The sequence below is a fragment of the Talpa europaea genome (genome assembly GCF_964194135.1).
Source record: "Talpa europaea genome assembly, chromosome: 1".
NCBI lineage: Eukaryota > Metazoa > Chordata > Mammalia > Eulipotyphla > Talpidae > Talpa > Talpa europaea.
Window position 1 is genome coordinate 130,564,007 of NC_140073.1, and position 10,662 is coordinate 130,574,668.

Below are 10,662 nucleotides of genomic sequence, written 5' to 3' on the forward strand. Positions count from 1 at the left end.
GGGAGGCTTGGAGGGAAAGGCCAGGTGAGCAAACACTGTTTGGACAGCCGCCAGTCGGGGGTTGGGGGCAGGTAAGGGAAGGCGCCCCGTCTCGGTGGGTATTTCTTTACGGGGTGCAGTTTTCAGCTGAGTGTGATCACTGACACTCCAGCCCCACCCCTCGCATATCACTGCAGGCGCAGTGGAGCGCACAGGGCCGCGATGGAGACGTTTCCCTCTATCTGGAAGAACCTACGTTGGCCAGGAGGCGCTGGGGATGTCCCCGACACCGTCACTCTGCAAAGCCCAGACCTCCCATTCTCCAATCCCCAGGGCCGCCCCCCACAGGCGTCCCCTCTCACGGCCGTTCTGCACGGCCCGGCGGGAGTGGGGAAAACCACGCTGGCCAAAAAGTGGATGCTGGACTGGTCAAGCGGCCGCCTGCCGCTGCCCCCCGGCTCCGCCTTCTACCTCAGCTGCAAGGGGCTCAACCGCCGCGCGCCCTGCAGCCTGGCGGAGCTGGTCTCCGGGGCCGGGCCCCCGGGCCGGGCCGTTCCCGAGCTGCTGGCCCCGGAGCAGCAGATCCTGCTCATCCTCGACGGCTTCGAGGAGCTGAGGGTGCCGGCCGGGGCGCTGCTCTGCGACTTGAGCGGGGACTGGCGGCAGCCGCAGCCGGTGCCGGCGCTCCTGGGGAGCCTGCTGCGGAGGAAGGTGCTGCCCGGCGCCACCCTGCTGGTGACCACGCGCTCGGGGGCGCTGGGCGAGCTGCGGCCCCTGGTGGAGCGGCCGCTCCTGCTGGAGATGCGGGGCCTGGCGGAGCCGGCCAGGAGGCGCTACTTCCTGCAGCACTTCGGGGAGGAGGCTCAGGCGCGGAGGGCCTTCGGCCTGATGAAGAGCAACACGGAGCTGTTCGGCCTGGGCGCGGCGCCCGCCGTGTGCTGGCTGGTCTGCACCTGCCTGCAGCTGCAGCTGGACCGCGGCGAGGACCCCGGCCCCACCTGCCGCACCACCACGGCGCTGTTTCTGCGTTTCCTCTGTGGCCAGTTCCCGCCTGCGCCCGGCAGCCACCCCGGGCCCAGCCTCCGGGCGGCCCTGCAGGCAGCCAGTCTCCTGGCAGCCCGGGGCACCTGGGCCCAGACGTCTGTGTTCGACGGGGACGACCTGGCCAGACTGGGTGTGAAGGAGGCCGAGCTCCATCCGCTCCTGGACAAGCGGCTCCTCCACAAGGACAGGGACTGTGGGGGCTGCTACTCCTTCATCCACCTCAGTGTCCAGCAGTTTTTTTCCGCCATGTTCTATGCCCTGGAGGACGGCCCCAGGGGCCGCACGGCGGAGGTGCAGAAGCTGCTGTCCAGGGAGGAAAGACTCCAGAACCCCGGCCTGGCCCAGGTGACCCGCTTCCTGTTCGGCCTTGCAGGCGAGGAGCCCGCCCGGGAGCTGGAGACGACCTTTGGCTGCCGGGTGTCCACGAAGGTGGTGCGGGAACTGCTGAAGTGCGGGTCCGAGCCCAGCGGGAGGCACCCCTTCTCCTCGGTGATGGACGCAAAGGAGGTTTTCTTCTGTCTTTACGAGTCTCAGGACGGGCAGCTCGTGCAGGAGGCGATGGGCCAGGTCAAGGACATCTCCGTACACCTGGCCAGCACCCCTGAGCTGACACAGTCTTCTTTCTGCCTCAAGCATTGTCAGAATTTGCAGAAAATGTCCCTCCAGGTGGACAAGGGGCTGTTCCTGGAGAATGATGCCGACGCTGCTGCGGGCACCGGGGCTGCCAGGTGAGGACGCTCATCCCACCCACTGCCTCTGTGTCCCCAGTTATCTCCACGAGGGAGGGGGTAGTGTCCTGTTCACTGTGGGGTAGCTCAGCTTCCCCCCAGCTGCAGTGTCTCCTGGCCAGCTCTCCAGTTAAGATGACAGGCCTGGCCAGGGCTAGGGGTGGGCTTTGGAGCCCTGCTTTGCTTTAGGACTCCAGTGTTCACCTGCAGGGCTTCCCTAGACACTTGCCATTTCAACTATTTCTCTCCCTACCAATTTCTTTTTAAAGTTTTCCAAGTGCAGGCATGTGTGGTACCTTACACCCCTCAGGTTTCATTTATCTTGTAAATGGAGGTTTGTGCCTTTTGACCATTTTTGCTCATTTTTGCCACTCCTTATCCTGAAGCTGGTCTGTGAGGAGTCTGGTGGTTTGGTTTGTTCTCGATTTCATAGGCAAGGGCGCTCAAACAGATCAGCCTATCTGACTTACTTCACTCTGCATAAAGCCTGAGGGCCTGCAGGACTAGCTGCCCTTTGTGGTGTTCCCCCTAACAGTGGGACCCAAGAGAACTCTGCTGGGCACACATGCACATGCCCTCCCTCTGCGCGCGCACCCCACCCCCCCACCCCGTGGGCTCTGGCTTCCAGCACAGGGCTCTTGTCACTACCGCTGCAGTGAACACGGGGTGCACGGTCTTTTCAAGATGGTGATTTTTGTTTTCAGAGAAACATCCAGAGGCAGAATTTCTGGATGATATGGTTATTTTCTGGCAGAACCTCCATGCCATTTTCCATAGCGGCTGCACCAATGACTCTTCCTACCAACCGTGGTCACTTTGTCCACTGCCTCTCCCATTGGTTATTCCTCATGTCTTTGTCTTTGATAACGGCATCACCATGCGTGAGGTGATGCTCACTGTGGTTTTGATTTGTGTTTCCCTGGTGACAGTGATGTTGAGCATCTCTTATTGCACCTGTTGGGACAAATCATCTTTGGCAAACATCTATTCAGAGCCTCCACCCATTTTTTAATTGACTATTTTTTTTCTGCATTTATATTTTTCTGCATTTATGTCTGCATTCTTCATGTATCCTGGGTGTCAGTCCCATATCAGACACATTCAGAAAATGCTCTCTTCCTGTCTGGAAGGAGGCCTTTACATGTCCAATTCTTCTTCTTTTTTTTTTAATATTTATTTATGCATACAACTGCTGGGGTACAGGCCAGAGGTGTGGGGGTGAGAGGATTCACCAGAGAGAGTGAATAGGTGGAGCAACTGAAATACACTGCTGAGGGGAGCAGCGGGGAGGCTGGCAAGGTCTGCTGTGCCATGTGGGTCAGCTCCCTGGCCGGGGATTGAACTCGTGCTTCAGAGGCTGCGGATAGCTTCATGGTGCTGCAACTTAACCCCTGCCCCATGAGGGAGGCCCTCATGTCCGATTCTCTCTCCTTCCATCCTTCCTTCCTCCCTCTCTTCCACCCTCCCTCCCTCCCTCCCTATTTATTTATGAATACAAGAAATGGGGTGGAGGCCAGAAATGTGGGGGGTGAGCGGATTCACCAGAGACAGAATGGGGAGAAGAAAAGGCAGATCTAATGAAATCCACTGCTGAAGGGAGCAGCAGGGAGACAGTGGCTGTGAATAGTGTCACAGTGCTGAGACTTCACCCCTTGAGCCATCAGGGAGGCCCTCATGCCTGATTCTTGTTTCTCCCCACATGTACTTACCGGGCGCCCTCGTCTCTCCCCTCCTCCCAGGTCTCAGCACGACCACCACACTCTGCGCCTCTGGATGGATTTCTGCTCTGTGTTCAGTTCAAACCAGAACCTAAGCTTTCTGGAAGTGAGTCAGAGCTTCCTGAGTCACTCCTCCGTGAGGATTCTTTGTGAGCACATCACCCATGTCACTTGTCGCCTCCAGAAAGTGGTGTAAGTAGAAGCTGCCCTGTGAGGGTGTCTGGGCGCAGCTGTGCTCTTCTGCAAGGGGAGCAGAGGTTGAGTGCCTGCCTGGCTTTAACCAGCCCACTGCTCTGAATGCAAAGAAATGCAATGGCCCCTTAAGCATAGCTGGTAAGAGAAGCACGTATTATAGTGAGAAGCTGACCAAGGGGTCAGAAGTCTCTCTGTATATGATGGACTTGAGAGCCTCTAGGAAAGTGCAGGCACAGGTGTCAGAAGACCTGGATGGGGAGGGGTCTGAGTCACAGAGAGCTCAGTGTCAGATATGTGCTGTGAGCTGGTGACGCGTGGTGACAGGAGCCAACGGGCCAGGTCACAAAGAATTGGGCACACGGGCAGATGACTCTCAGGATGCCCTTTTAAACTAACACATGTTCGAGGGCTCAACTCTGTGTGTTCTATTCAAAATCACAGTCGCATTCCTATCCCCCCCGCCCGCCCCAAACTACATGCCTTAGAACATTTAACTGACGCCTGAAACATGCAGTTTACTTGGTGCCAGCAGAGGTGGCTGTTGTCTTCGTTATGACCTTCATGCTTACATGACTGCTTTTGTAAAATCTTATGTGAGCAAACACAAATTGGAAGGTGCTGAGAGTTAAGGGCAGTTTAAGCAGGGGCTTTGAAGAGCTGGGAATTTCTTTTGTAACTTCTTTGTGCTGCAAATTTAATTTTGAGTTTTGTTTTTGGTTTTTTGTGTTTCTTTTTGATGAGCCACAGGGAATGCTCGCCATTTGAAAATGAAGGATCAAGTAGGATCAGGCTGACTGTGGACTTAGGGAGAAGAGCATTTAGTTCATGGGGGAGGATCGCCAGGCTTAGAGATACTAGGTGAAAACTGGCTAAGACACCTGGAAGCTCACATGAGAATAAAGATCTGAAATAGGAGCACAGAAGAGGTGTTACTGGAATATTCCGCTTGGCCACCAACACCTCCTCCTACTTGTTAGGGAGGAAGCAAATCTTCCTCTACACTTCAAGGTCCACGGGCTAGAAAACAATTAAGCAGACTAGAGAGAGATTAGCAAGAGAAAAGAAACGCATTTGAGTGCAGGGGTCCATATATAGAACAAGGAAACTTCCTCTGGTCTCAGTGAGGTTTTATAGTTTCCAGAAAGGGAGCAAGAAATTCCGGAGGGAAAAATCAGCATGAAAAACCTTGCAATTTAAAGACAAAGGGATTCTGCAGGGCTTAATCCATGTATGCATGGAAAGCAAGAATTGCCAGCCCTTGCCCCTGCCGGGGTGATAAGGCTGCAAAAGTTCCTGCAAGCCACAGAGGTGATTTACTTCCTGTTTTCTGTTGCAAGGTCGTTAGGTAAACCATCATCCTCTGTCTCCCATTTTGCAGCCTCCCTCCATTCTGAATGGTCAGCACATGCTCAAGCCCCCGAGGCTGCCTCTGCTGGGCTGTGGTTGGCTTACCTGGTGTCCCCCCTGCACTTCTGGCCTCTCACTCTGCTCGCAGTGCAGCTGCAGACAGCACTGAGGACAGGCCCCTCGTTATTTTTCCTAGGATTAAAAACGTGTCCCCTGCAGCTGCATATGGGGACTTCTGCCTGGCGCTCATCGGCAAGAAGACGCTCACACACCTGGGCCTGGAGGGCGGCAGCCTCGGGGACCACAGGCTGCTGGTGCTGCTGGGGGAAGCCCTGAAGCACCCGCGGTGCCATCTGCAGAACCTGAGGTGTGGGGGAAGGAGGCTGTGAGTTACGGGGTACTGCTGGGTGATTCAGGAGAAGTGGGCATCCGCTGACTGGATGCCATGCAAAACTGGGGGACATAGCTAGGAGAACCCAGAGGGGCTTTCCAGCCTTCACTGTCCCCTGGTGGCCTCGTCCCCTGCATGCAGGGGATGCACGTGGAGCCACAGGGTCCTGGGTCCTGGTCTCTCAGTGTCAGGTGAGTGCCCTCTCCTCAGGGAGCTTGCCTGATGAGACCTCTGCCTTTGGGGTGCCACTGTCCCACTGAGCTGGGTCTGAGGAGTAGGCGTTTGGGGGAAACTCACAAAGGGTTGTATTACAGGTTTTGTTTTTTGTTTTTTTGGTTTTTTTGTCTTAAAAGTTGAGGTGGGATGTTGCTCAAATGGCCTGTGGGGGTACTTGAGGAAGCAAAGGAGATCAAGTCTGGAAACACTCAGGCCAGATTAGGGAACAGTGGGGAAGAGGGAGATGAAAATCAAGGAGACAGTCCTCAGGGAAGCTGACAGGGTCTCTGTCCTCTCAGAGGAGCAAACTGCCCCCTCTATCCACAGGCTGGGATCTTGCTCTAAATCCCCTCAGCAGCAGGCCAGCGGCTCCTCAGGCAGGGGAAACGCCAGGTTGCTGGATTGCTGGGACCTCACAGCCGGGGAGCTCCTTGATGAGAAGGTCAAGGTGCTGTGCTTGACGCTGAGACACCCAAAGTGCTTCCTACGGAAGTTGTCGTGAGTCCCCCTGTTGTCCCTTGGGGCTTCTCCACTGCAGGCTTGGGGCCACAGAGGATGCATTGGCAAAGCCAGACTCGGGCCAACCCAGGGGCCCTGCTGGTGGTGACACCTGCTTCTTAGTTTTGGTCCTTGGAAAGCGACTTTTCATCTGGCTAGACCCTCCCTCACCCCGATTTCTTCACGACCTGATCACTAGCCCAAGACAAAGAAGGCAGGGGATGAAAAAGGGCAGGCTGCTGGGAAGGTGGATTCAGGAATGTTCTCATCCTCTTACTTGTGCGCGGTGCTTTGCAGGTTAGAAAACTGTCACCTCACAGAAGCCTTCTGTGAGGAGCTGTCTCCTGCTCTGATCGTTAACCAGACACTGACCCACCTGTGCTTGGCCAACAACAGCCTTGGAGATGATGGGGTGAAACGTCTGTGTGAGGGCCTGAGTTACCCTGAATGTAAACTACAGACTCTGGTGTAAGTCCCTGCTGCCCGGGTGTGTGTGTGTCTCTCTCCATAATAAAAGGTGGCAAAGTCCAGCTCAGCCCCCTACCACCGGGGTGATCACCATTCCACTCAAAAGCTTTCAGGTCCAAGCCACCCTGAAAGCCTGAGGCTGGAGGTAAACAATACTTGGTGCTGGAAGTAACGACCCTTCACAGTTCAGAGCATTCCCTTCATAGGACTGTCTTCACAGAGCTCTCTTCTGTGGTTGTCGTTGCAGGCTGCGGGACTGTGATATCACCAGACGTGGCTGTAAATACATCTCCGAGCTTCTCCAAGGAGACTGCAGCCTGACCAGCTTGGACCTGGGCTTTAACCCCATAGCTGCTGGGCTGTGCTTCTTCTGTGAGGCATTGAAGAAGCCAAGTTGTAACCTAAAATGTCTAGGGTAGGTACTCTTGTCCTCCTAAGAGGCGTTTGAGAAGTACTGGAAGTCTCTGAGGTGTTCTGGAAGGCCGGAGCCACAGCATCACTCCTGCTGCTGTTTCAGGAGCCTCCAGCAGAGACTGGATGCAGGCGCTGGGGGTGTGTGGGGGACGGCCTCCGGTCAAGTGCATTTCAGGAAGACACACATAATGGGGTGGGGGCTGCCTGGATTGGGAGACTAGGATTTGCCCCAGCTCAATCCTCAGGGAACGATGGATGCCAGCCCCAGGAAATGCCTGGCTCCAACAGGCTGGTGAGCCAGACTCTCTCCCTCACCTTCTGCTGAGTCCAGTCCAGGGCCTCCTACTGAAGCAATGAACTTTACAGCCAGAGCCGCACAGAAAGAGGGTCTGGGCCACGTGAGCACTTCCTAGCCTTGCAGAGGCCGGAATTTGAGAACACAAGGTCCTTTAGTTTTATATCCTGCTGTCCCTGGGGGACTCCTAAAATTCTTGATAGCTTTTCCCCAAAATGATTCAATACAGAAGTAGAGCCAGGTATCAGAATTTTAAAAGGCATTCCAGATTATTCCAGTATTAGTCAAATGTAAGCTTTTTGGAATTACAAGTTGGATCCCCTAACTTCAAAGATTGGGATTTACCTCTCTGGATCTCTGAACCAACGACATTGCACACTAGAAAATGGCACTGAATAGGGCTTCGATATCAGAGTGGGCTTCAGATTCCACCTGAAACATATTCTCCATGACTGCTGACATTCCATCTTCCCTAGTGGCATGCTCACCATGACCCTGGGTGACTCCTCCTGTCCTGCGTGTTTCACGCTTATGCTCTGTTCTACCCCAGCACATCCCAACACCAACAAAATAAGCTCCGCGAGGAACATAGCTTTGTTCCCCGTTTCCTCACTACTAGGTCTCCAGAAAGTGAAAGAGTACTGGCCGCACAGTAGGTCCTCAATAAGCACCTGCTCAATGTCTTTCTCAACAGGCTCCAGGGCTGCTCCATCACTGCCTTTGGGTGTCAGGACCTTGCGGCTGCTCTCGTCAGCAATCTGAGGCTGGAGACACTGGACCTGGGGCAGAACGACCTGAGGCAGAGGGGAGTGATGGTGCTCCTTGAGGCTTTAAAGCAAAGTAATGGCTCCTTGAAGACACTCAGGTATGGACGTTGATTTACCTGGTGAGTTTCCCGAGAGCAGTGTTTTGTTTTGTTTTTTAAATCTGGGAAGGAGAACATTTTATAAGCATCAAAGTCATCTTACATTAGCATGCTTTCTAGTTTAGAGCATTTTTATTAGCTACTCCTCCAAAACGCTCTTTTTTGAACTGAACGTAGGTAACATTCCACAGAATACTCAGTGATACAAGCACACACATCCTCATAGCCAAAGGAGAACAAGCCATTCCCACTTTTGTGACTCTTTTAACCAAAGAGCTCTAGCATCATTCTTTCGGCCACATGAATCTAAATTGCATGTTCTGGACCATGGAGGGGAACTCTCTCTAAAGGACTGGGAAATCCACAGCTCAGATTTTTGTCTCTGATGTTCCGCTGCATAGGCTGGACGCAGTCATCTTCAGTATGTCGACAAGTGGGAATGGCTGTGTTCCAGTAAAACTTTATTTATAAACACAGGGACTGGGCCAGATGTGGGCTCTAGGCCAAGGGGCTCCTACCCCAGTCCTTTACAACCCTTCTCCGCTTCTGTTAACATAGTATCATTCTGTTCCCAGATGGCAGAGGAGTGGTTCGGTGCTGGTGGTGTTCTGTTCATTGCCTGAGCGCTGAAAGTTACATCTACATTTGAAGGCTCATGAAAAGACCCACAGTCACATTTGGTCAAGGAATGCAATATTCAGACGTTTGTGAGACTGTGTGGAACTGGTCTTCAAGGGTGTACCAGTTGTTGCTATGACACCTTTTCAAAGTGGGTTAAGGTTTTAGGGGCACCCATCACAGAGCCTAAAAGGCAAGTCTCAGGCTTCTTTTGCTAGTAAGACCTAGACCTAAACCACCAACGAGAGCCAGGGTGGCTAACTAAGCCCAGTTTTTTTTATGCTTTGATAGATTTGGGGTTTACTTCTGCTTTGTCTCTTGTTACCACAATCACCCCCTACCATCATCACCCCACTTCCTCATAAAGGGGGGATGGGGACCACATTACGTCCAAGTGTACTATGACGCAGTTGCATTGCAGGTACTTACAGCTCTTATCTCTGACCAGACTTCCCGTGGAGGTCAGCTGGTTTGGAGAGCTCTGTGCCTTTCTCTCTTCCTCTCAGCTCTTCAGCTGGTAGCAGCTGTGGCCTGCTGAAGTAGGGGAGCTCTGAGAAACTTTCAGGAGACGGGGTTAGATCATAGACAGAGACACCGGGCTCCCCCTCACTGAGCAATCACAGAATGATGGAGCCACAGCCAGCCCATGGTCATGTTCTGTCTCTCAGCCTAGTGGCTTTTTCTATATTTATGTGAAACCCTACTTTGTGGGTCCAAGTCATCTTTTTTAAAAAAAATGTTCCCCATGACGAGTGCCCAGAAATAGGTTTTTGAGCACTTCTGTGGCTCAGAGTATAGAGCTGGGTAACAAGGTCGGGTCCTCTGCAATCACCCGTATTCCCCAATCTCCAGGCTGAAGTCGGATGCACCCAGCATGGACGTCCAGGCACTGCTGAGAGAAGTGAAGGGCAGCAACCCCTGGCTGACGGTCGAGTGGAGTGACGTCGGGACGGCCAGGTCCTCATGCTGTGACTTCCTGTCCTGAATGCCTGAGGTCAGGGCAGCATCTGCCGCTTTGCAGGGCCTAAGGAATGTGGAGGCCTGTGACCTCAGTCTTGGAGGGCAGGGGCGTGTGTTCATAGTGTAGAAGTTAGCCCTGATGTTCAGGCCATGGGCTACAATAAATCCTGCAAAAGTTGCATACCCATTTGATGCCAATGGCTGTTCTTTCTTATAAGGGTAATAAAATGTAAAGTCCTTTTTAAGGTAAAAGTTAATGTAACATGGGTTTATAATGTTACTTAGGTTTCCGTATAAAGATACACATGTCAAGATCTGCAGGTACGACATTACACCAACAACTGCACTCCTCTCTCCTCTTTCTTTCTCCCTGGCTTTCCCTCCTATCCCTTTGTCATGGAAATCAGCCTTTCCCTACATTTGTCACAACCCACTGCTGGTAAGTCACAGGGGACTTTCTTTAAAAGGTAACTCGGTGACCATACCTGAGGGGAGAAATCACATGGTCCCCAAATTAACAATGATGTAAGAAAGAAATACATCATGAAACAGTAGCTTAAAATAAACAGTAATTCCGTATCCCCAATTACTGCGCACAGACCCCCAGGCACCAACAGACTGAATAATCTCACTCCTTGCTGAATATTTCCACCAAGTTTAGCAGGAAGCTGCATTACCCCTTTGTGAGAAGGTTAACGTGGAGAAGTGAAAACCTCATTTATGAAATCAAGGTTAATGATTCGGGGTGAGGGCCTCCCCCGTGGCGGAGCAGGTTGATCGCAGTGCTATGAAGCTGTCCACAGCCTTCGAAGTGCCAGTTTGATTCCCGCCCAGCCCAGGGAGATTCCCAGATGGTGGGACAGACCTCTCCTGTCTCGCCTGCTGCTTCCCTCAGCAGTGTATTTCGGTCCTGCCTATTCTGCTCC

At 53.2% G+C, this 10,662-nt stretch overlaps 1 protein-coding gene across 1 annotated transcript; it reads left to right on the forward strand.

Moving 5' to 3' along the window:
• Positions 1-201: 201 nt before the first annotated feature.
• Positions 202-8,788, forward strand: NLRP7 (NLR family pyrin domain containing 7; the record flags this gene model as incomplete). Its single annotated transcript, XM_084259440.1, has 6 exons — positions 202-1,751; positions 5,208-5,378; positions 6,414-6,584; positions 6,832-6,999; positions 7,988-8,158; positions 8,734-8,788. The coding sequence occupies 6 exons, from the start codon at positions 202-204 to the stop codon at positions 8,786-8,788; spliced, it is 2,286 nt and encodes a 761-aa protein (XP_084115566.1).
• Between the last annotated feature and the right edge of the window lie 1,874 nt (positions 8,789-10,662).